General features: G+C 36.0%; 1 protein-coding gene across 4 annotated transcripts in view; it reads left to right on the top strand.

Annotated features, from left to right (window-relative positions):
* NRP1 (neuropilin 1) overlaps positions 1-27,681 on the top strand; it is a gene marked incomplete at its 3' end in the record, with an annotated part of 156,887 nt that overhangs the window by 51,636 nt on the left and 77,570 nt on the right. For all 4 annotated transcript variants that reach the window (XM_081345730.1, XM_081345731.1, XM_081345729.1 and 1 more), the window contains exons 3-4: positions 9,568-9,749; positions 14,220-14,447. In XM_081345730.1, coding sequence (XP_081201856.1) covers positions 9,568-9,749; positions 14,220-14,447 — 410 coding nt within the window. The remainder of the gene's footprint in view (positions 1-9,567; positions 9,750-14,219; positions 14,448-27,681) is intronic.

Below are 27,681 nucleotides of genomic sequence, written 5' to 3'. Positions count from 1 at the left end.
CTAGCAGCAAAGTAGCTACCTGATCACAAAAGGCCATATACTCGGGAAGGCCCATCCACCCCAACTCAATCACTCTAGTCCAGCCACTTTCACTGTCCTGCAATCCCCCATGCCAGCCTGGCCATTGCATGGCAGTTGCTAGTAATGCCAGGCCTTATTCTGAGGCCACTGTGTGCTATTCTCCAAATAACACATAGCCTAGTTAGTCTAATTCATATGTGGCCTTCTCACAAAGGCTTCCTAGGTATTTAAAAATGTATTTGCATCCAAGACCAGAACAATAGGGGCAATATGTAGCTAGCCTTAACTTCTCAAATTTCAAAGTTTCAGGCATTAATCTTAGATAATATGTTTCCTATAATGTATTCATGTGTGGTAAACTATTGTTTCATTCTTTTCACATTCTTTAAAAAGTACTTAAATAATGCATATGGTAGTAAGGTACATGGGGAGGTTCTGGTTGTAAATCAATAGTTTGACGTTGCTGATATTCTTCTTGAATATTTACTAGAATTATTCTTTTAGTGATTCTGCTGCAACCTTCATTAGCTATTCTTTGAGTGTTACTGGAAGGTCAAATGCCAGCCTTGACAATTTCATCTGAGAAACTTAGAAAACTTGTAAATAAAATGAAGAATGTTAGTGTTATTGCTCCCAGCAATGTGACAGCAGATTAATCAAATATATCTTTCTCCAACAGTTCTCCATTTGGCTTCCAAATAACCAACAGTTTAATATTTTCATAGACAACATCTCCCATAGTACCAATCAATTAAGATGGAGCCCTGCTGGTATCGAAGCTGTAGACAATGATAACACAACTCCTGAAATCTCTGTAAAGTACCAAAGGCTAAACTGTTTCCCTCAAATGGTCTGTACCAGACCAGAGTCCTCCAATTAATTAGAACTGCAACTCCCATAATTCTCCCATAATTCTGGAAGTCATGCTAGCTAGAGAATTCTGGGAATTATAATCCAACAGATCTGATACTAAACTGATCAAGATTGCTCTAAGTTCTATTCCTGTTCCTAAACCAATATTCCTGGCCAACTGCTAGAACCTGCATTTTTAAAAAGTGCCTTTCCATAATTCTTACTGAATACTGATTCTAAAACATGGAGGAAATCTATGCATTTTAAATTGATGATCTCTCTTTGGAGTACATATATGGCAATTTAATAGATATTTTTCAATTTCAGTATTCTTTTGACGCACCTCAAATCGTTGAAAGCTAAATTTGATTTGGGCATTCCTCAGACAAAAAAAACATAGAATGTGATTTATTACAACTAATGAAATTTCAAACCAATTGGCAAACAACTGGATTTATCAATCCATAGAAATATAAGAATCTGCTTTAAACTGGGCACAAAAGTCTTTTGAAAATTTGTCTCAAATTTGTACCTGTAAAAAATAGGTTTATGTTTTCTCTACAGATAAGAGAAACTTTCCCAAAATTTCTCAATGCAATTAATGATAGTAACACCACTCCTGAAAAAATTCCCTTCAGATTTAGATGAAACATGGGAACCCAAAGATGCCACAGACCAGTAGAAAAATAATTGTATGACAAGAGTTTCTTACATTCTTTCATCACCTTGCAATTAACAAGTACACTATGCTCCATTCAAGAAAAAAAAATCCATTAAAATATCTAAAGAAATTTGGTCTGATTGAATTAAAATTGATAGAAAAGATGCAAGATAATTTTATGCTTGCAGGCCTAAATATTGTATATTATTGTATAGTGTGGCATAGCAGCTCTTAAACGATCCAGTCACAGGGTATTTTCTATTGATTCTTTTTAACTAGAAGTAGTGGAAGCAAGTTTATGACATTCTATATGTAATGTATACATTGGGTTATACATTAGAGCCATGGTGGCACAGTGGTTAGAATGCAGTATTGCAGACTAATTCTACCAATTTTCAAGAGTTCAATCCTCGCTGGTTCAAGATTGACTCAACCTTCCATCCTTCCAAGATCAGTAAAATGAGGACCCAGATTGTTGAGGGCAACATGCTGACTCTGTAAACCACTTTGAGACAGCTGTAAAGCCCTGTGAAGCAGTATATAAGTCTATTCCAAATCTATCGATAATATGTATTCTTCAGGTAATGATTGTTTTAAATATTTGCTAATCTACTACTTCATAGCAATAATTCTGAAAATGTGAGCTAGGAGTGTGCTGAGTTAATTTCATTACCATTCTGGCACCAACTAAGTTATTTATGGATGCTATAGCTAGAAAAAAAAATTACGCTTGATAAGATTGAGCAAAGTAGAAGAAGGGGAGCAAAACATTAAAACTGGATGAACACTTTGAGAGATGAGCATTTGTTTATATATCCTTCAGGAGTTGAACCTATTTTACAGTTTTTAATTGGAATTCATTCTCAATTATTCCCAATCCACCAGATTAGAGCTAGGCATTATAATCTCAAATAGTCTGTGTTTCAAATAGCTGATTGGCTACTTTTAGAAACTGGAGCATCTTTTACTTAACTTTTCAATAGATATTTCACTATTTGGAAAGAGTCTTCCTGTAATCATTTGGCACATATGAGCAATAAAAGGAGAGATAAAACCCTCAAGTTTATCAGCATCAATAGAAATACTGCTATTCTTATCAGTAAACTTGCAGCAAGCCGTTTCCCATCATCTAAGCCATGGAATGAGCAAAACAATCTCCATTCACAGTATTTTTCAAGACAGAAGGGCAACTGTAGCATCAAGGCATTTTTGTAATCTCTTTGTAAACCAGTTTAATCACATGAAACATCTGCAAAACTGTCTTCAAGTGAGCATTTCTTCTTTTTGTTCCTTTGTCTTTGAAAAAAAACCCCACAAAGCTTGTACACAAAGCTGATCAATGGCAACTAAAACATCAGTGTGGAAGAGGAAATGCTGTTAGCACAATGTTTCACATATGTTAATGCTTACAGTGCCATCAGTGTCAGCTTTACTTTCCATTTGATATACACCAAAGCTGGCATACAATTTTAACTGGTGAGGTAATGTCATTTTTAATTTAGAGAGCCTTTAACTGTCCATTTTAACTAGTGATATCATCTTCGTAGTGGTCTCTGAGGTCTCCTGTAAACATAACTAATGGATCCCAGACAGTTTAGCACTTAACCGTTAAGGGTGGCATTGAGCATCGTATTTTTTTTTTCTTATTGTTAACTTAAAAATTGTCAGATACAGTTTAAATTTTGTCTTTTTTTTTTTAAAAAAAGCTCCCTATCCATTAATGTAATTGGGAGCTTTTTCTCATGTGTAACAATAGTTGAAATGGCCAGAAGAAATTAATATAGTATTAATTTCAGGTATAATAAGATAAAATAGGATTGTGCAAATAAAAATTCATTTAATGAGCTTAAAAACAACTACTGAGAATTTTTTTAAAAAAATATCTACTTATTCCTTAGAGAAATTTTTAAAAATCCTTCTAGTTTTTCATTAAGAAACAACAACATAAAACAATAGCTGAAATGCAGTTTCCTAACAATGATTTTTTTTCCTTTACAAGTGGATACAGACTCTTCATTTTTAATTAAGTCCTCGGACAAGAGCTGGCACTTCGGCTTTGAAACGGAGATGAGCACCAGCCCCTAGAGTTGGAAACGACTAGCACACATGTGCGGGGGAACCTTTACCTTTACCTTAAATATTTTGGCTTGATGTAATCAGCTTTAAAGACTATAGGTGCTTGGGTTTAATCATATGCAAAGTTATGGACGTTCAGTTCACATTCAGTCTATGAAAATGAATAATGTAATTAAGGGCAAATCTCTTAATTGACTATAAACAAGAGACTGGAATACATGCTTAGGAGAAGAAAGGTAATTTGCTTCTCCTCTGTCATTCTCAGATCTAATTAGATGTTGTTTTTCATTTTATTTTGATAAATTCAGGTTTCAGCAATACATTTTTGGGGGTGAGTCTTCTCCTAGATTATGTTAGAAGTTGGGCATGGATTATGCAATGCAAAAATGAGCCTTCTCATAGTATTATCCAAAGAATTATAATCCAGAGTACTAACCATGATACATATTTATTTAGATGCCTTCAGCCATTGTGTCTTCCTTATGTAAACCAGGGAACAACCAAAGGTCTTCAATCTAGAAAGCAGCTTTATATAATTATTTTTGCATGAAAATGTAAAGAAAATTTGCCCAAATGAGTTATTGCCTGGTTAATTATGCTGATGAAATATTTCATAGCAACAATGATGACCCACTAGAGATAAACGCATGCAATAAACTCAATTTAATCAGTACAAAAGCTTAAGTTATGCTGAAGTCAGAAACACAGACCTGATAGATCTGACTATTAAAAGCCAAAATCCATAGCTGCATTGAGTTGGTATCAGGATTCTATTAGTAACATAAAGATTCCCAATTAAAAAGCAATGGAGCAACACTGGAAAGGGGAAAAGAATAGTATCAAAATAGGAAAAAGCACATATAAAGGGCTAAAGCTTCAGTGACAATAACATACTCACCATCATTTATTCTTTGACCACTTCTTGGTGATGCCAGTAATCTTGAATTATCCGGATAGGAGAGCTTGAATGTGGAGAATGTAAACATTCAACCATCTCTAACGGAAGGAGATTAATTCACTTCTTTAAAAGAAGCAACTGTAAAAGCCAAAAAAAGATTTGTAGTATGACTTGATATAAATTCTGTAACATCTGTTCTACCTGGTGAGAGATTTTCCCATCTCATATGGTTGCCATAACAACAAAGAAATACTTCCTAGCCAAATAGGTCTCATTTCTAGAGGGAGCCTGACAACTAGGTGGAATGAAGATGGAGATTTTAATCCAAGATAAAGAGTGAAAGAGTGGGATAAGAAGGTCAAAGGGAAAAATGTTTGGAAGAAGAAAATTTTGGAAGTCAGAAAACCAGGAATAAAGCATTTTAAAAAGGACTGCAAAGGAGAATAGAAGAGGCTGGAAGGAAATGAATCAAGAACACAAGACAGAGTAATAAGTGACAGAAGAGAACAAAAAAGCACAAGAAGAGTAGAGAGACGAAGAAGACAGTGAGGAAATATAATTCATATATTCCGTATTTATCTAATAAAAACATTTGGTGTTGATGGTAAGCTTAGCCTATTGATATTCTAATTTAATGGCATTTGGACTTCAAAGTTGCATAATAGAAAGAACATTGACAGTGTTGAACTCTAGTGTTGGAGAAGATTCTGAACATACCATAGATAGCCAAGAATTTTTTTAAAAAATGAGTGTTTCTCAATCTCAGCAACTTTTAAGATTTGTGCACTTCATTTCACAGAATTTCGCAGCCAACATGCAGGCAGGAGAATTATGGGATTGATAACTTAAAGTATCTGAAATTGAGGAAAACTGAAATAGATCATAGAACAAATCAAACCCATTCTCAGACACAAAGAAGACACAAATAACCAGATTCAAATTATCATATTTTAGATATCTTCTAAACAACCTTGAGAAGTCTGTAACACTGGGGAAGCTAGAAAGAAAGAAAAGGAGAAGACAACCTGCATTAAGTGGATGGACTCACTTATAGTGGCAAGCGTTGCATGATTGGAAGATCTCAAGGACCAAATTAGGGACAGATTATCCTGGAGAAAAACTGTGTAGCTACTAAATGTTAGTGCCAACACAACAGCACATAATCAATCAAACACTTAATGAGAAATGCTGGGAAAGTATCTCCAAATTAAGTTTTAATAAGATCTGAATTTTAATAGCTGGGAAGTCGCCCAGAGTTCAATATTAGATGGGAGGCTATAAAAATGCTTTAAACAAAGAAAGGGTTTTAAAACTCATATTTTTTGTATAATAATTGAACATAAAAAGTTGTTGAGACTCTAGAAAGAATACAGAGAAGAGCAACACAGATGATTAGGAGACTGGAGGCTAAAACATATAAGGAACGGTTGCTGGAATTGAGAATGTCTAGTTTAATGAAGAGAAGAATGAGGGGTGACATGATAGCAGTGTTCCAATATCTTTTGGGATGCCACAAAAAAGAGGAGGTCAAGCCTCCTCCAAAGCACCTGAAGGCAGGACAAGAAGCAATGGATGGAAACTAACCAAAGAGAGAAGCAACCTAGAACTAAGGAGAAATTTCCTGACAGAACAATTAATCAGTGGAACAACCTGCCTCCAGAAGCTGTGAATGCTCCAACACTGGAAGTCTTTAAGAAGAGATTGGACAGCCATTTGTCTGAAATGGTATAGGTTTCAGACAGTGGTTTCCTGCCTGAGCAGGGGGTCGGACCAGATGACCTCCAAGCTCCCTTCCAACTATGTTGTTGTTGTTGTTGTTGTTGTTGTTGTTGTTGTTGTTGTATTATAAAAGAGAATAACAAGATTGGAAGGAATCTTGGAGACTTTCTAATCCAACCACCTGCTTGAACAGAAGACCTTATACCGTTTCGGACAAATGGTTGTCCAATCTCTTCTTGAAAACATTTGTTGTTGTTGTTAGCTGCGAAGTCGTGTCCGACCCATCGCGACCCTATGGATAATGTTCCTCCAGGCCTTCCTGTCCTCTACCATCTTCTGGAGTCCATTTAAGCTCACGCCTACTGCTTCAGTGACTCCAGCCAGCCAGCCACCTCATTCTCTGTCTTGAAAACATAGAGCACCTATAAGTTTTGGAAGCAAGCTGTTTTACTGATTAATTGTTATTATTTTCAGGAAAATTCTACTCCTTGTCCTGCCCTCAGGTGCTTTGGAGAATAGGTCAGCCTTCTCTTCTGTGTGACTATCCCTCAGTTACTGGGAAGCTGCTAACATCTCATCTCTAGTCCGTTTCTTTGTTAGACTAGACATACATAGTTCCTGCAAATGTTCATTGCATGGTATTCAGACCCCTTATCATTTTTATTGTTCTTCTCTGTGCTCTTTTTAGCATCTCAACATCTTTTCTATATCACACTGACGAAAACTGGATGCAGTATTCCAACTGATAGCATTACTATCACTTCACATAATCAATATTATCCCTCTTTTGATGCAGTCTAGGACTGCAATGGCTTTTGTGGTTCTTACTTAAATGTTTGTCCACTTGGACTCCTAAAACCTATTTATTTGAACAGGCCGGACTGGTTTAAGGGTTTGGGGTATTTTAATTATTTATTGTTAGGGCTTAATTAATTTAATTTTATTTTAACTTTTGTATGTAATGTTTGTATTGCCCTGTACACCGCCCTGAGTCCTTCGGGGGAAGGGCGGTATAGAAATTCAATAAATAAATAAATCCTTCTCACTGTTACAATTGTTAGAAGGCATTGTTGTTGTTGTTAGTAGCGAAGTTGTGTCCGACTCATTGTGACCCCATAGACATTCCTCCAGGCCTTCCTGTCCTCTACCATCTTCTGGAGTCCATTTAGGCTCACGCCTACTGCTTCAGTGACTCCATCCAGCCACCTCATTCTCTGTCATCCCCTTCTTCTATTGCCCTCAATCTTTCCCAGCATTAGGCTCTTCTCCAGTGAGTCCTTCCTTCTCATTAGGTGGCCAAAGTATTTGAGTTTCAACTTCAGGATCTGGCCTTCTAAAGAGCAGTCAGGGTTTATCTTGTCTAGGACGCCTTGAGTCTTCTCCAGCACCATAGTTCAAAGGCCTCAATTCTTTGGCGGTCAGCCTTTCTTATGGTCCAGCTTTCACAGCCATACATTGCAACTGGGAAGACCATAGCCTTGACTATACGCACTTTTGTAGGCAGGGTGATATCTCTGCTTTTTAGTGTGTAGAAGGTATTACCTATTCTATACAGGTGCATTTAGTGTAATACCTTATTTTTCTCATGGCTGAATTGCATTTTGTCAAATAGGGCCCAGGGTTCAAGTCTGTCAAGTTCCTTCTTTATCTTGAATCTATCTTTTAAAGTTTGGCCATGAGCTCCCCAACTACTTTCTTTTCTTTCTTTTACTTGCTATATCAGTAATTGCTGGGAACAGCAGTTGCAGTAATGATAAATTATATGAGGGAAAAGTAGCTTTTCTTCCCCCTTATTGTCTTCCTTTTGCATCATCCATCTGTATTAGATACCAAAGTGCAAAGCCTAGAGCATCATGTTAAACCTGCAATACCAAGGAAAGAGATTAATTCAAATTCCACAGTACAGTAGAGTTCTTTAAGATATAACTGGTTGGATCAGTGTTTCTCAACCTTAGCAACTCTAACTTGCTAACTAAGGAATTATGGGAGTTCAAGTTCACACATCTTAAAATTTCTAAGGTTGAGAAACACTAGGTTAACTTTTCTGGAGTCTGGTTTAACTCCTGATATCTTCATGGACATCTCTGTGGGGTTTGTTGTCATCAGTGTAAAAGTGGGTTGCTTTTGTTTTGTCTCTGTGGTCCTGGACATTTATGTTTTCTTTTCTAAGTTGTTCAATGTATAGTATCCATTTCTGGGGCTTCCTGGTAAGATTTATGAGGACTGGCTGATTTAGCCTTTAAAGAATAGCCAGGATAAATGCTACTACCTGTTATTATTGTTCAAGATTTGGTGTCCAATTAATGTTTCAGAAATTTAGTAAGCATTTTCTTTTCATTTTTGTGTTTATGTGAAATTTGGTTAATAATTGGGGGTCTCTAATCTTTAGTAAAATAAATTCTCACTTATAATCTGCTGTTATGAAATTCTTAGATAATTGTGAAAATAATCCTTTAATCTCAATCTTAAACCAGAATAGACAGTTTTAATCTAAACGGTCTACAGGTTGATTTGGCAAGAAGCAAGTTCATATTTTAAAACTGTTTTATGTGCCTTTATTATTTTGCAATCATTTGAGATTGATAAAATGGGTTTTTTAATATACTCATGCAGCTGAAGCAGAGTTTTATTTTCATTATTGCATATTTCCTTTTTTATTGTTTTATACACGTGTCTTGCTTGTGTGTAGGAGACAGAGTCAAGCCATTCTATGGAGCAATCCTTATGCAAAATCCATTTTTATATTACCATAGTCATTTTAAGTAATATGATGTTTAAAAATACACAAATGTGTAACAATTAAGAAAGCTGCAAAGCAATAAAGGTAGCATAATATGTGAAACTCCATTTATTATTCTGTGGACTATACACTTGCAGAATTGCATATCAGAATACAAGTATTGTACAAAAATTAAAGCCAAAATGATGTTTTAGAATTCAGACAAGAACACTACCCTTTGAAAAGAATTTAGTGTATTATGTATTGATAACAATGCCATGATAGACAAAGGAATCCAATTTAATAATACAGAATTGTGCTCACGAGATTTCCTTTTTCTTGTTAATTGGTTACTTTAGCTGATATTGTCTGTAACCATAATGGTCCTATTCTTCCTAATAGTTTCATCTTGCCAGATGATGTCTACCGACATGATGTAGTCCATTTTAATTTTTTTTTCATTTTGCGCTCATCTTTTAGGATAATACAGCTTCCAAACAGGCTAGCATTATTCTTCATTATCTGTGCTGCATGGCTGTGGTTCCTAAATTAATTAGTTTTCTTTTTTTTCCCTTCACTGGAAGTTAAAAGTTTTTTTTTTTGCTTCAATTTATCTACCAGGTACGATTATGTTGAAGTGATTGATGGAGACAGTGCAAATGGGCGAGTGTGGGGAAAGTTTTGTGGCAAAATTGCCCCCCCACCTGTGATATCTACAGGACCATACCTCTTAATCAAGTTTGTCTCTGATTATGAAACTCATGGAGCAGGCTTCTCCATTCGCTATGAAATTTTTAAAAGAGGTGAGCAAGCTGCTTAATCTTGTCATGCTAATTGTTTTTAATATGAAATATTGACAGTAGGATTGTTCAATTTGAAGGTCACTGTTACAAGGAAAGAGGGGAATTAAAAGAACATTTAATGTCAACTTAGTTTCTAGAACATTGCTTTCATAGGACCATGGAAGTCAGTGAATCAAGTCACTAACTTTGGGTCTGTTCTGATAATTCTTTTTTGCATTCTGTTCTCGTAATAGAAAATTCTATTACTCTGGAAAGCGGTGGTCATGATGAATATTACCTATTATTTGCCTGTATTATGTTCACAAGGTTTTGTTAATAATTTGAGCCTTCATGGGTGAAAATCAATTTGGCAACTTTTGAATTTTAAATAAGTAAATCAACAAATTTGGTTTGTATGCATATCTCTAATTTAATAAGCTTTTTAATTTAAAAATGGCACATCAAAACAGTAGTAAAGAAAACATCTGAACCTTGTAACATAAGAGAAAGAGAAAGAAAGAGAAAGAAGTATATTCTTAATTTTATTGCTGATTTTGCAAACGTTGTGGTTTCCCAACTTGTTTTTACGATTAACTGTTTAATTAAATATTTGCTGAATGCAAAATTTCAGAATTAAATAATTCATTTAATTTCAGCTTCATTTGAAAGTCCTGCTTAATCAATGCATCTTTTTCTTTACTTTTAATATGCTGATTTTGTTTTATGTCTTTTTATAATATTCCAAATATTTTTCCCAATATGGTAATCTTTGTTAATTCATTGTGGATTGAGAATGGATGGTATGTAGAATATCAGAATATTTTAAAACATTTGCTCCTAAAAAGAGTGCAATGACACAGGCTTCAAACACCACCTGATTTATTTCAGTGAAGACAGATGAATGCAAACATTTTTTGTAAACAAAATGCCACATGAATGGGATGTGGGAGGGTTTCTGCTGAGACAAAGACTGGCAAAAGGCCTCTGTCCCATGGTCAAATTCTTTTTGAAGTAATCTTGTGAGTAAAGACCACAGTCACTTTTGGAATAAGCCTTATCTTTGGTTGGATGCAGATTGGAGAAATATTTGGCATCTAGGAACTTATTCTGAACAAACTAGATAATGAATAAAGTAAAAACAGCATTCCATTCTATTCCAAGATGTTAATTTGTATAGAAAGAATTTGCTTCCATGACAAAACATGTTGGTACCTAACAAGTTGGGTAGTTAGCACTGTACCAATTAAACAATAATCTTGAAATAATAGAAAATTATTGTAATTCGGGTTTTAGATTTTGGCTGTGGTTTTTTCTCCAAGCTTGTTTCAATATAATTTCTGAACATTTTGTTACCAAACTATGTAACATCATCAGCAGGATTTTCTTGTCCTATTCTCCTTAGCTCATGTCTTTTGTGTGCCAGTGTCATCAGCTGGTCATATGATTGCTTGTTTGGTGCTATCTTTGAATTCTGAGCAGCTGATTGGTTCTCATGTTGATTGGTCTGTCTAAATGATATTTTAAGGCCACAGTGCATAAAGATCTAAAGAAGGGTCTCCCAAACCAGCAATTTGCAGAAAGTACAATTTGCATTTTCAGTACAGCTTTTTTTCCTTGATATCTTAGTGACACTCAACAGTTCCTTTTATTGATTTCCTTGTATGATGCCTTAAATTTCCTTCTGAAAGGCATTAGTTACATTAAGGCAAAATTATAAATGACAACTTGCACACTCAAAGGTCAGAATATTTACAGTTATTGCCCCCCAAAGTAATATTAATTCAGGTTTATGCCATAGTATGTCACAGTGGAAATGCTATTTCTATGTTCAGAAATGAAGAAGTTCCCATGCACGTGTGTGGTCTGAGAATTACGGTTGCGGTAAAACCATTTTGGTTTGGTGGTTAAGTTTGATATAGTAGTTAAGGCAGTAGGCTAAAAAGCAGAGGTTTTATTTCCACTTTGTCCAAAGCTAGCTGAGTGACTTTGAGCCAATTGCTCTTTCTCAGTCCAACTCACCTCACCATGTTATTCTTGAGGGGAAAATAGCAAAAGGAAGGAGGACTTGGTATGTTTGGACTAGCACTGATGATGTTACCTAGTTGGGTAATGAAATGTCTGCAATAAAACAAGCAAGCTCAGAGAGCACCAAAGACCCCTCATAATTTTACCCTACCTGACTATAAAAGGAAGTGCCAAAAAACAAACTAAGGAAAGCAGGGATATACCATAAATGTATTGTTGTTGAAGTATCGATATGGATGTGTCTATGAAGATAGCTGTAATCATTTGTTTTCCTTTACTAAGCTTACAAAAATAGGGCAAAATATATTGAAAACAAATACTTGATGCATCTCTGACACTAAGCAAAAATGAAACAAATATAAACTAATTCTTTTCTGTTATTTGATAACTTTGGATTGATGTGATAGTAGCCAAGTAGGTAGGATGCAGCATGTTCTGAATTATTTTACACCATTGCATGTTGTGAATTTATTTATAAACATATGCAATAGACTAGATGTCTTTTGAGTCATTACTTTTATCCAGTGGTGGGATTCAGCTGGTTCGCACCGGCAGAACCGGTAGCTAATTTTTTGTTGCCCAGGCCCAGTACGGACTTCCAGAAGTGGCATCCACACAGAGAACCGGTTGTTCACATATATGAATCCCACCATGAATAGATAAATATGTCCAGTTGATTAGATTAGCTTTCATTAAACTTTTAATTGTCGGAGGGAGAGAGGGAGGGAAGGAGGGAGGGAGGGAGGGAGGGAGGGAGGGAGGGAGGGAGGGAGGGAGGAAGGAAGGAAGGAAGGAAGGAAGGAAGGAAGGAAGGAAGGAAGGAAGGAAGGAAGGAAGGAAGGAAATTTTCTTGCATTCCAGAGAGGGGGAGGGGGAGGAGAGCTATAAAACAGCATTTCCAAACTTGGCAGAGTCCAGATATATTAGCCTGCAATATCCATCATCCCAGTCTGTATTGTTATGAGACATATCAGATTTATCTTATTTTGAAACTACCTTGGTGTATGAATGGAAATCTGATAGCAAGAAAGTGATATTCTGAAGATTACATCTGAGAATGGAAAGATTAATTTTCTAATATATTTGTGGAATTCAGTGGTATCCTATTTTTGGAACAATTTGTTTCAAGTAATATAGTTGACCCCAGGCTTGCAAACCTTTAGAAAGGCAATCAAGACCTGGCTTTTCTCCTAGGCCTTTGAGTTAGGTTGAGTGGAGTTCCAACTGAATAGTTGCAATGTATTTTGGTCAGGTTACCATTTTATGTTTTAGTTGACTTTAATGAATTATAATTTTTGTCCTTATATTGTGTTTGTTGTAGAAGGATTTTTTTCCCCTCTTGTATGCTTCAGGGTCACTTGAATTGCATGGCTTTATAAATGAGAGTGAGAGAATGAGCGAGTAAGTGAGTAAAGTGAATGAGTGAATGAATGAATGAATGAATGAATGAATGAATGAATGAATTTGCAACACAGCAGGGAATTATCCTGATAGCCATCAGATTTGGAAACAGATTCTCATTCATTCCCATATGGAGACGTTTTTTCAAACCATCTTGTTGCCAGTTATAGGAATGGCATCTTCCTGTATACATGTCTGCTCCACTGTTGATGTGTGAGAATCAATGCTTAGGACAGATGTTTATCTTTTCTGACGTAATTGCATCAGAAGAAGTTACTTTTGCAAAGAAATTAGAAGTCACATGGGCAGTGGACATTGCCCATCCATATGGAGAGTTTGTAGCCCTATAATAGAATTAGGCTTTTGTGTAATTGCTTTGCACAATACCAAAGTTAGTTAGATTTGATCAACATTGCTAGTAATCAAACAATTTATCATACCTTCACTAACAGCATCACTTTACTGGTGCACCTGTGTCAACACAGCTCAGAATGAATCAGTCACCCTTGATACAAGTACGAATTACCTTTCACATCTAGTTTGTCAAGAAGCCATAGGTCACATCTGGCAGACTTACTGAGCCACTGCTCTAGGAATATGAAACCATTGTTCCATCGACCAAACACCACACTCTCTTCTTGCAAAACATTCTGTTTTACCAATAAAGGGCTGTCAACCTGAAGATTTAAAGATTTAAGCTTAAAGGGGTTATAATTATTTCCCTTGGGCTGACAATATTTCTGCAGCTTACGCTTTCATTGTTCCCATATGACATTGTCATAATTTTTCCCTCTATTTCAGAATTGGCACAAGTTTACTTTTTCAGTTTGCTCTGATAGAAATGGAAAAACAGGCTTCATGTAATATATGAGAATTGCCTTCTAGTACAATTATCAGTACAATATTAGGACCAAATTAACTGTGCGACTAATACAGGATTAACATGGGGCAATTCTCCAAAAAGCCACACTGTTTCTTAAAAGAGAAGTGGCATAATTTGTTTTCTTGCTAACTGTATAAACTCTTACAGAAAGGAAATGTGTTGTTGTCTCTTTTGTGGTACAGGACCAGAGTGCTCCAGAAACTTCACATCTATGACTGGAATGATCAAATCACCAGGATTCCCTGAAAAATATCCCAACAGCCTTGAATGTACTTACATTATCTTTGCACCAAAGATGTCAGAGATTATCCTGGAATTTGAAAGTTTTGAATTGGAACCAGATACAAATCCACCAGGAGGTGCATTTTGCCGTTACGATCGTTTGGAAGTCTGGGAGGGTTTCCCAGAAGGTAAGATTCCCACCCCCAATAGCTGCCATGATGTTACTGCTGCCATGGTTTCTTGTGGGGTTAATCATCAATATAATTAAAATTAGGAGATAAGAGAGTATTTTAAAATTAACCTTGAAATCTGTTCAGATTTCAAGGCATTAGGCTTTTATAAGGGAAAAAGAAGTCAGGCAGAAATGTATTGAGTTTCCTGTGCTGTCCATCAAATGAAATGAAATTCTGCTTATAGTTTAATGTCATTAAGCTGACATTCAGCACCCTATGTTAAATATGGTCATGATAAAAGGTTGTAAGAATGCTCACAAAATAATAATATGAAGATACGTGGTTAATTCAATTATATATTATAGAGTGGTACAGCATTTGATCCTGCTAACATAGAGTTGTGCTGTAATAGTGTTCTTGCATCAAATTCTTGCTGATGTGGGCTAAAGAGATAAAGTTTATATGTTGTTAGCACTAATGGAGAGACGATATATGGTATTATTCTACTGCTGTTGGTAAGCTTAGATTACTGTGAAGTGTTCTATAGGAAGCTAGTTTTACTCTCCGAAATTGAAGCTGTTGCAAATTGTGGCAGACATTACAGTTTTTTCAAACAGTTAATTATATTAGCTACCAGCTGGCTGTTGAACCAAGATCAAGGTTTTGGTTTTGACATAAAAGGACCCTAGGAATTTGGGACAGTCCATCCCTGAAACTGAAAGGGAGGTTTTCCTCCATGTGCCAAATTGTAGCCACTATTGGGTGTGGTTGGTCTGAGATGGCTCAGAGGAATTGTATATACTCTTGGGCATTCAAGTATTGTTGTTGTTGTTGTTAGTTGCGAAGTCGTGTCTGACCCATCGCGACCCTATGGACAATGTTCCTCCAGGCCTTCCTGTCCTCTACCATCTTCTGGAGTCCATCTAAGCTCACGCCTACTGCTTCAATGACTCCATCCAGCCACCTCATTCTCTGTCATCCCCTTCTTCTATTGCCCTCAATCTTTCCCAGCATTAGGCTCTTCTCCAGTGAGTCCTTCCTTCTCATTAGGTGGCCAAAGTATTTGAGTTTTAGCTTCAGGATCTGGCCTTCTAAAGAGCAGTCAGGGTTGATCTCCTCTAGGACTGACCGGTTTGATCGCCTTGCAGTCCAAAGAACTCGCAGGAGTCTTCTCCAGCACCATAGTTCAAAGGCTTCAATTCTTTGGCGCTCAGCCTTTCTTATGGTCCAGCTTTCACTGCCATACATTGCAACTGGGAAGACCATAGCCTTGACTATACGCACTTTTGTTGACAGGGTGATGTCTCTGCTTTTTAGTGTGCTGTCTAGATTTGTCATGGCTTTCCTCCCGAGGAGCAAGCGTCTTTTAATTTCTTGGCTACAGTCCCCATCTGCAGTGATCTTGGAGCCCAGAAAAATAAAATCTGTCACTACCTCCATTTCTTCCCCATCTATTTGCCAGGAATTGAGAGGGCCAGATGCCATGATCTTGGTTTTCTTAATGTTTAGTTTCAACCCAACTTTTGCATTCTCCTTCTTCACCCGCAACAAGAGGCTCTTTAGTTCTTCTTCACTTTCTGCCATTAGAGTGGTATCATCTGCATATCTTAGGTTGTTGATGTTTCTTCCGGCAATCTTAATTCCAACTTTTGATTCATCTAGCCCTGCCTTTCTCATGATGTGCTCTGCATTTAAGTTAAATAGGCAAGGCGACAGTATACAGCCTTGCCGGACTCCTTTCCCAATTTTGAACCAATCAGTGGTTCCGTGTCCAGTTCTCACTGTTGCTTCTTGGCCCGCATATAGATTTCTCAAGAGACAAATAAGATGGTCTGGTATGCCCATCTCTTTAAGGACTTGCCAGAGTTTGTTATGATCCACACAATCAAAGGCTTTAGCATAGTCAATGAAGCAGAAGTAGATGTTTTTCTGGAACTCTCTAGCTTTCTCCATGATCCAGCGTATGTTAGCAATTTGATCTCTAGTTCCTCTGCCTCTTCGAAATCCTGCCTGTACTTCTGGTAGTTCTCTATCCACATACTGCTGGAGTCTAGCTTGTAGAATTTTAAGCATAACTTTACTAGCATGAGAAATGAGTGCAATGGTGCGATAGTTTGAACATTCTTTGGCACTGCCTTTCTTTGGAATTGGAATGTAAACTGATCTTTTCCAATCCTGTAACCACTGTTGAGTTTTCCAAATTTGCTGGCAAATTGAGTGTAGCACTTTTACTGCATCGTCTTTTAAGATTTTGAATAGCTCAGCTGGAATACTGTCACCTCCACTAGCTTTGTTGTTGCTCAGCTTTTCTAAGGCCCACTTCACTTCACATTCTAGGATGTCTGGCTCGAGGTCAGTGACCACCTCATTGTGATTATCAGGGACGTTAAGCTCATTCTTGTATAGTTCTTCTGTGTAATTTTGCCACCTCTTCTTAATCTCTTCTGCCTCTGTTAGGTCCCTACCGTTTTGGTCCTTTATCATGCCCATTTTTGCATGAAACGTTCCCTTCATCTCTCCAATTTTCTTGAAAAGATCTCTGGTCCTCCCTATTCTATTGTTTTCTTCTATTTCTTTGCATTGTTCATTTAAGAAGGCATTCTTATCTCTTCTAGCTATTCTTTGGAATTCTGCATTTAATTGGGCATATCTTTCTTTTTCTCCCTTGCCTTTCGCTTCCCTCCTTTCCTCAGCTATTTGCAAAGCTTCCTCAGACAGCCATTTTGCTTTCTTGCATTTCTTTTTCTTTGGGATGGTTTTGGCTGCTACCTGTTGTACAATGTTGCGAACCTCTGTCCATAGTTCTTCAGGCACTCTGTCTATCAGATCTAATTCCTTAAATCTATTTGTCACCTCTACTGTATATTGAAGAGGGATATGATTTAATTCATACCTGACTGGCCTAGCGCTTTTCCCTACTTTCTTTAATTTAAGCCTAAACTTTGCAACAAGAAGCTCATGGTCTGAGCCACAGTCAGCTCCTGGTCTTGTTTTTACTGACTGTATAGAACTTTGGCTTTTGGCTGCAGAGCATATAGTCAATCTGATTTCTGTATTGACCGTCTGGTGATGTCCATGTGTAAAGCCATCTCTTGGATTGTTGGAAAAGAGTGTTTGCTATGACCATCGTATTCTCTTGACAAAATTCTATCAGCCTGTGCCCTGCTTCATTTTGTACTCCAAGGCCAAACTTGCCTGTTATTCCAGTTATCTTTTGGCTTCCTACTTTAGCATTCCAATCCCCCATGATGATAAGGACATCATTTTTGGGTGTTAGTTCTATAAGGTGCTGTAGGGCATCATAGAACCGGTCAATTTCATCCTCTTCAGCACCGGTGGTTGGGGCATAGACTTGGACTACTGTGATATTGAATGGTTTCCCTTGGATTCGAACTGAGATCATTCTGTCATTTTGAGGATTGTATCCCAGTATTGATTTTCCTACTCTTTTATTGACTATGAAGGCTACTCCATTTCTTCTGAGGGATTCTTGCCCGCAGTAGTATACCTGATGGTCATCTGAATTAAATTCACCCATTCCTGTCCATTTTAGTTCGCTGATACCTAAGATGTCAATGTTTAGTCTTGTCATCTCTTGTTTGACCACGTCCAGCTTTCCTTGATTCATGGATCTTACATTCCAGGTTCCTATGGAGAAAAAATCTTTACAGCATCGGACTTTCCTTTCACCACCAGACATATCCACAGCTGAGCGTCCTTTCGGCTTTGGCCCAGTCGCTTCATTCTTTCTGGTGCGACTAGTACTAGCCCTCTGCTCTTCCTCAGTAGCATATTGGATGCCTTCCGACCTGAGGGGCTCATCTTCCAGCATCATATTGTTTTGCCTTTTGGTACTGTCCATAGGGTTTTCATGGCAAAGATACTGGAGTGGGTTGCCATTTCCTTCTCCAGTGGATCACGTTTTGTCAGAACTCTTTGCTATGACCTGTCCGTCTTGGGTGGCCCTGCACGGCATAGCTCATAGCTTCATTGAATTACGCAAGCCCCTTCGCCACGACAAGGCAGTAATCCATGAAGGGGATTCAAGTATATACATATACATAAAATCCATTCCTCCTGCTGTCCCAGGCCTGGGTTTCCAGAATATTCTGTATGATTCCAGGCACTTTCCTTGTTCACCCTTCATACCTGCCACTTCACAAACTATTAATTGCAAGTTGTTGCCAACACATTGTTCACACTACCCATTCTTTTTCCTTACCACTGTGGATTGGGATTATTTTTAGGAAGCTGAATGAGTGTGAAACATGATTTAGAATGTAAGAGGTATGGATCCACTTTCCATCCAATGAGGCGAAAGACAAGGGAAAATTGGTTCCTTAGCCATCATCTATTAAAAACAAAGTCAGGGTGAATACAGCTAAAATCCATAAAACATTATTAAATTGAGAAATTCATTGTGAATAGCTATTCTGATAGTTGTCTTAGAGGACTTTAAGAGAACTGGAGAAATTCATGGCAGATCAGTGGATATTAGCATTGATGACTACAATATGTGATTATCTCCTGAATCATAGACAACAACATATTCTAAGCAGCAGTTCCAGGGAAATAAGTCAAAAAGAGCTATTATTTTCTGGTCGATACTTCTGAGATATTTGAATGCATCTGATTGACAACTCTCTGGTCAGGCCAAAAGTTTGATTAGATGTGTTTTTAGCCTGATCTGGCAGGACTCTATGTTCCTATAGCCCACTTTTTAACAAGAAAATGCTTACCCAGAATTTAGTTTTCTCTTAGTCTCATTGAGATAAAGAATATGTTTTCATACATACTAAGCAGATTAAGAGCAAGAACCTTGTAAATAGTCTTTGCAGGATTTCTAGAATAATTAATGCCTTAGGATTTCTTCCAAAGACCAAAACTCCTCTTTTCTATCCCAAATTTAGCTCAGATTAAGAGACTAGTCTTTTCCTTTTGCTCTTGGGTGAAAAAAAAAGGGACAGATAATATCCACCTATCCTCAGCTACCCATTTCTCTTTTGGAGCAATTGAAAGACAATCTCAGTTATTAATTGGCATTCTTCAGTTCTGACAACAGAACACAGAATCAAAACTGTAGATCAAGATTTTCAGAAAAAAGGCAGCCCTGCAATGTTATTGTCACTGACTCCCTGATATCATAATGGTATGAAGACTTCATTACTAGCTGTCTTGGTAGTATCATTTCAATTTCTAGAGTCACCTTTCTAAATTTTCTGTCTTTGTAATAACTTGCATACTTGAAATAAATCTATGTATGATATACCGGTAGCCTCCTTTAGCAGCTGCATTCTGGACCAGCAATTCAGTCACTAAGTTGAACAGTCATTAATCCAAGTGTGCTTACACTTTTATACAGGGCAACATATGTTAACTGAAGTGATGGTGACAAAGTGTGAAAAGCCATAAATGTGCACTTTGTAAAGTTACTTTTTCATCACTGTCATAATTGCAAATATCACTACCTGAGCAGTCACTAAACAATGATTAGCTTGTGGAATAGTTTTATATCTGTAAGAGCCTTATATAAATTATTTAAATAGGAATATGTTTTAAAATAATACACATATACTCTTATCTACTTACATGTTAAATTAATGCACAGGTAGTATTCGACTTACGACCGATCATTCAGCAGCCATTCAAAGTTATAATGGCATTGCAAAAAGTGACTTACAGCCAGTCCTCACACTTATAACCATCCCCACAATCACATTGCCCATATTTGGGCAGTTGACAACCAGCATATATTTACAATGATGGTAGCGTCTTGGGATTACATAATTGCCATTTGCAATTTTCCCAGTCAGCTTCCAGCAAGCAATGTCAAAGGGTGGAAGCCAGATTCACTTAATGATCAGATGATTTGGTGATTCACATCATGACCATGGCAAAATAGATCATAAAATCAGGCCAGAAATACTTAATAATGCCTAGCTTAACAACAGACGTTCCAGTCCCAGTTGTGATCTTAAGTCGACAACTACCTGTTTCAAAAGTCCCTTTTAGTAATGGTACAACAGGAAAAACAATAACTAAAGGACTGTCTAGTATTAAACTTGTCAACATGGACAGCATGGTACAACAAAGCTAAAATTAATGTAGATTTTACAAATCATTATGTTAGATGTGCCACTCTGAGAATATGAAATAAATTCAGATCTAGTTTGAAAAACGAAAAAACCTTTGTGACTATCATTGCAAGAAGCATTCTATAGCCAAGAAATGATTAGAAAGCATAAGTGGTTAACATTGTGATAAGCTAGAATTTTTTATACATCAAACCAAATTAAGATCTGTTAAAAAAATATATTTGTCAGTGATTTCCTCATACACAACTATCAGAAAGATTTAAAGTAGATAAAATACTTTAAAGTTTTGAACAATCTAACACTGAATCTGAAACAAAACTGTGTGCAAATGATGGACATATATTGTTAAAATGTATAACTTTTGTTGAAATTTGAGACAAAAGAAGATTAAATGAAATTATGTATGATAAAATGGGCTACAATCTGGTTACAGTACACAAATTGAATAATGGGAAACTATGTGGTTGAAAGGGTTAAAATTTAAAGAGATTTTTTATATAAATTTTTATAAATGATATCCTGTTGATATTTGGCACCAGAAAGATTATCTAGAATGTATGAAGGTACTTCAAATTTATGTGGAAATGTGAACAACAGGATGGGACATTTTATCATATTTGATGAAATGTAATAAAGCCAAACAGTTTTGTTTACAAATGCACTCACTAATTCAAAACATTTTAAGGTGAAACCAGAGGCTTTTATTGTGGAAGTAATGAACAGAAAGGGAAAAAATCATGTTTTATTATATGACCATTGCAGCAAAATTATTATATACTCAAAAGTGGAAAAATTCAGCATTACCCACAATGCAGGAATGGTAGGTAAGGATGACAATGCAGACATGACTAAACTAAAGACATCTACATTTATTGCTAACAAAAAAGCTATACTTCTTCTATGAAATAGGGGAAAAAGGAAATGATGAGTTCTGATTTTGATGATTAAGGGGGGGGAAAAGATAATAGAAATAAGAGAACTTTTTTGAAACTATTGAGTAAGAGATAATTTTATAATCATGCTTATGCTTGTATTTCCTGCTAAGAAAACTGGAAGCTATATTTCTTTTCATCTTTTGTTACATCTTTTTCTTTTGTCTTTGCCTTTTTCTTTCTTCTTTTCCTTTGTTAGCTTTTTGCTGTTATCTTTTTTCAAACTTTTAATAAAACATTTATATAGTGTTTAACTTGTCCATTGCAACAGCTTTATATCATATGTAACTATGCCTTAAATATAATAATTAGCTTCTCTCTGTTGAAAAATGGTTTATGGTGTGAATACCTGCAGTAATCTTTACTGCAATTGATGTGTGGAAAAAAGACTAGTTATAAAAATTATTTGAAATATTTCCAAGAGATTAGTGTCAAGGTTATTTCCCCTAAGGTAGCAATTTTCTGGTTCAAGAGAATGATGGAGCTGAAACTATTATGCTCAAGTATTATAGTTTTTCTAATCGATCTTTGAATTAAAAATGTTCTTTATTTAAGTTGTAAACATTTTTAAAATATACTTCTGTAGCTATATACATTATATCTTTTCAAGGATAATAATAGTTTTGAAATGTGCATTATTTAGCATGCTTAAGCATATAAAAATCTCTTTTTAATATGAACCATTATTTAATATCCCATATTATTTTTTCCCATTAATTGATGATAATAAATCTACTGCACATAAATAGTATATGAACAACTAGATTGTGCCTAGTTCAGAAATAATTTGAAGGAAGTGATTCAGACCTTTCACAAGCCTGAGTACAATACCAGTTTGCTATTCATTAAAACAGCCTATTATTTTTTAATTTTCCATGAGATGATTAAAAAGACACTGCTGCTTTAAGAGTTACATTAACTTTAATTAGCTGTATCTTTTTTTTCAGACAAAGCTACTTTAATGATTAACAGAGAGGACTCTGCTCAAGTTCCAAAGCAATTCTTTTGAACTCTTTTTGTAGCATTGACAGCCCTATTAACAATGAATATTACATTGGACAATATTTTGCTATCATAGATTATGGTCTCTTTGCCAAAGTATTTTATCAAAGAGAGTATATTCTCTTTTATGGCTGTAGAAGATTAATGTTGAATTTCAGAATGTTCAAAGAAAAGCTCAGGAGAAGCTCATCCTGGAAAATCGAACATTTATATGTTTTTCTGTTTTCTGTGGTGTGAGTTTTTATAGGATAGGCTCCCATCTGTCAAGGATAGGCATATGATATTTCATAACATATTTCCTTGCTTTTATTACTGAACAGCACGCCTAAATCAATTCATTAATAACATTTCTTGCAAGTAGCTCAAGTCAATGCCACAAAGTGATACGTAACCTCGAAAATGACATTTCTGAGGTCAACATCCATGTACATCTTCTTTGTTAGTATATAATCTGCTTTTAACATGCCATTGCCAATAAATTCATTTTTTAAAACATTTTCTGGATATCGGCCATCCTACTATTTAATCAGAAATCTTAGAGATACAAGTTCTAAAGATGAAAGGACAGAAAGATAGTACTCCATAAAAGTGATTTGGTTTTTTTCATTTCAGAGAAGGAAACAACATAATGGATGAGGGAGAGATGCATTGAACAACCTACGCCTATTAGATTTGTCATATTTCCATTTATTTTAATAGAACACATAATAGCAGCTTCATCTTATTCCAGCAATTGGATTATGCCTGTGTGAAATCTCCAAAGTGTCATTCAATTGCTTAGCTTTTAGAACACCAGACATGTGATTTATAGGTTTATACAGCATTTTGGAGTCTGTCTCTAAAATGTGCTTCAGAGCTCACAGGAGTGCAGATATATAGGAATTCCTTGATTTACAACTGGTCACTTAGCAACCATTTGAAGTTATGACCAACCCCCCAAAAAGAGGACTTACAGCTCGGATTCAAAGTTCTGGTGGTGAGGCCAAACCTGCAGTCACATGATCAAATTTGACTGCCTGACAACATGGCCACCTTTATGGCCATTTGCAGCATCTCACAGTCATGAGACTATGTTTTACTATGGTTTTACCATCGTTCTTCCTGTTTTTGGCAAAACCGTGCCTATAATAAACCATTGGTTCATATAACAACAATGGCATTTGCTTAAAACTGCCTTGTTTGCTTAACAACTGCCACAACATAGGTTGAAAAATCAGGTCAGTCTTGTGACTGACCAGTTTTACAATTGTTATGACATACAACCACAATGAGCAAACTCTATGTCTTTTGTTTATTTCCTGCTCCTTAATGGCAGACACCTAGTATTTAAGGTTGACTATTTTCGTGCAGTGAAATCATTTTTCCTATGGTTTTAATTACTCATACCAAGAGACAAAGTAATGTAAAAAGAGCATTTTTCACTTTTTCTAGTCTCTAAAGTAAAATTTAGAATTTCCCAATTACAAAATTTCAGCTCTAGAATTGATGCTTTAAAAATGAGACCACGTTCTGTGTGTCTTAAAGTGTAGTAATTTTTAGCAGTAATTTAAATGGATCCCAGCTAATCTATAATTTCAGTTTAAACAGTTAAGAGTAAATGTGCTCTGCTGAAATCTATCTGACCTTTGGCTCACAAATTACAAGGCAAAGAAGGATTAATAGCAGCTTTCAGAAAAGACTGACACATACTAGCTAAGCAAGTAGTGATATAATCTCATAAATTATTGGTCAAGACATTTTCCCTGCAGTGAATCATCTGAGTTTGGTCACCTTTTACAACTGCATTAAGTAATTTATTGTCACTTGCAAGGGTTTGGGAGCCTGAAATTGAAAATAAAAAGAGAGATATTTTCAAGCATGCTCTGTATTTATGTAGAAAGATTTAAAAAAAACTGTTTTCATCCTGCTCAAGTCAAAACAATATTGCATTATCTCAGTACAATAGACTTACATGTTGCGTAATAAAATCTCTTACCTTTTAATATGATATTCTACAAGATTTTCATCGGCTGAATGTACATAGTTATACAGGAAACAAACTGAACTGTGAAAACTGACAAACATATTCAAATGAATTAAAATTCAATTTGCCTAGTATGTATTATAATTAATTTATAAAGGCAGGATTTACTTTGAATTAGCTTCAATGAGTTTGGTTTTACCACTTAAAGAAAACTTTCTTGCAGAGAATATCAGATCTATAGCCTAGAAACTATAAAAGAAGGCAGTGGCAAATCAGTCATACTACCAATAAAACATGGATGTGTCCATCAAGTAATCAGAATAAGTACTGCAGTACAATTTAGCAAGACTCCTTTTTCCCCCTAATTAAACTCAGTGACTACAGTGATGAAAAGATTTAGTGAAAAAGTGCTAAACGCAGATACTGGTTCATTGAACAGAAGGCAGAAATACAATGAGAGGAGAAGGCTGGATACTGGCTAGTCCCACGTACGTTAAAGCACAAAAATTTCTATATATTGTTTATATGCACATAGATGCATATGAATGACTCAAGCATAGAATTAAGAGAAAAATGAGTCACAGTGAAAAAAAATTCTCCTGTCAAAATAGTCCAGGGTTAGCAAATTATTCAGAGCCGTAGTGGCACAGTGGTTAGAATGCAGTATTGCAGGCTAATTCAACTCATTCAATTCTGACGAGCTCAAGGATAACTCAGCCTTCCATCCTTCTGAGGTTGGTAAAAAGAAGACTCAGATTTTGTGGGGCTAATATGCTGAGTCCGTAGAGAGGACTGTAAAGCACTATAAAGCATTATATAAGTCTAAGTGCTATTCAGCTGGCAAAAACAAGTGCCACATATCAGCCAAAAATTTTCTCTTCAACCAAGTCTCTTTCTCTGCTTTTTCTTAAGATTGTATAATATTTTGCATTTTTTGCAAAATATTTTTTTTATTCATAGCTATTACACAGCAAGCCCTTTTTATGTAGTGATTAAAGGCTTGTGAAGTTCTGGTACTGCCTATGCACAAAGCCAGCTGTTTACTTTGGGCCAGCCATTCCCACTCTGCCACAGGAAAAAGACAGTGGCACATCATTTCCAAAACTGTTATCAAGAAAATTGCAGAGATTTGTCCATGTAGTGTTCAGGAGTCAAAGACATAAAACTAGCATCCCTGATTCCAGTTTAATAATAAATGGTCAGTATTGTATTCACCTGTTGCAAGTAGCATGCTTACTGTGATTTTGAATTGCCATTTTGAATTGAGTAAATATATTTGAAAACAATAAAAAAAAGTTGGCTTATGGTTTTGGATGGTTTGTTCAAAATTAGTGCAACTTAGCTAACTGTAAAATGTTAAAAACATTCGTATTTAATTAGCATTAAAAAAAACAACTCAGACATTTTTTTCATATTTAAAAGGTGTATACGTTTTTTGACATAATAATTAGATTTATTCATGGTAGATGAATTGTTACAAATAAACAATGTTGTATAGCCCAGGTGTCAAACTCGATCACATCATGTGACATATCGTGTATCGTGACATTTTTGCCCTTGCAGAGCCAGGGTGGATGTGGCCTGCATGTGACACATCCAGCCTGTGTGCCGCCAGTTTGACACCCATGATGTATAGAAATAGGAATGGGACCTGGCATTGTTAATAGAGTCATGTATTGTTTTTGTTGTTTTACTTACTACACGGAGAACAAACTGTGCTAAATCATGGCCCAAACCATTGCCATTAGAATAGAAAGCATTAGGTTGCATTTGGTAAAATTTGTGAATATTTATAAGAGTTCCACCCAGTGAAGGAGATCTGACAAGACAAAAAAAAAAAGAAAGCAGATGATGGGTCACAAGAAGGAGGAAACATAAAGGATTATTTTGGAAAGGTTACTGGATAGTTTGAAGAGAAGTTGTGAAGGGAAATAAGGCTTTATGGGTAAAGCTGTTGAGAGAGAAGGAACAAGTATATTGATTTAATTCTTGAGAGTGGAGAAATGATGACAGGGAAGGAACAGAATCTGTGTAGTGTTTGGCTCCCAGCCATATGGAAATTGTGGTAAGAGGCTCTTAGGCTTAGGAGCTTTAGCCAATCCTGTTATAGGTTTTAACTAGCAAAAGATTTGTTGTTCCTAGCTTCCAGAGGCTAGTTCACTGGCATATATCTTCAGTGAATACCTCTAAGACTATTATCGTAATGGAATGGAAATATTTCATACTGAATGTGAATTATTTGTTTGGTGGCACATAACATGAGCAAAAGAGGCAAGCTTGAAGCTACAAAACATTGATAGGGCTAGGGCTTTTCAACTTGACAAGTTTAAGATGTGTGGATTTTAACTCCCAGAATTCCAGGGAATGCTAATTCAGAACAGATTTATTTATTTACCAAATTTGCACTCTTGTTAGCTACCTAGGTATAAAATACAACAGATATAAAAAAACTTAAAACCTAAACCAAAGTTAAGATATCAAGCCTGCAAAGCCTGAGGAAAAATTCCATCTTCAGGTTTTTTTTGCTGGAAGGCAGAGGAGTTTCAATACAAATAAATATTGGAAAAGAAAATTATTCCAAAGGACGATCACTGAAAAATGGCACTTTTAGACTTTGGCTTTATTTACCTCCCCAAAATGGGAACAACGGATCTTCTCCTAGTAATGTTGGCATAAGGATGGCTATCCTACAGATAAACAGATGCCAAACCATAAAGTATTTGATCAGTTAATAGTAGTATTTAAATTACACTTGGAAGCTAGTAGAAAGCTAATGCAAACCCCACAGTAGAGGTATAAAAACAGGCAGAGCTTCAATGACATCATCATTGCCACCATCTTTCTTTTTCTTTTATTAACCATATCTTACAGACATCCATGAGCATTATAAACTAGTTTCAGAATGTAACACAGATGCACAAATTTATGGATAAATAGATTGAAAACAATAAAAGTTATCAGTATTATTTAATGTTGCAGTCATAAGCAGTCACCAAAGCTAAGCAAATGTGGCAATCAATGAGCATTAAAATGCCAGAAAATGGCATTAAATGATGAAACATGTGATCACATGACCATGGGATACTGCAAATGTCCATAACTTTGAACCAGTTGCTAAGGACCCAATATATGATCATGTACCATGGGGTGGGAGTGGCAGTCAGAACTCCAGAACATTGTAACTAGCTCTGAGAAAGTCAATCATAACTTTGCTAAGTGGATGGTCATTAAACCAGGGTTATCTGTATCATCAAATT

This window comes from Vipera berus (assembly GCF_964194415.1).
Source record: "Vipera berus genome assembly, chromosome: Z".
NCBI lineage: Eukaryota > Metazoa > Chordata > Lepidosauria > Squamata > Viperidae > Vipera > Vipera berus.
The sequence above is the reverse complement of the archived record's forward strand: the minus strand, read 5'-3'. Positions and strand labels throughout refer to the sequence as shown.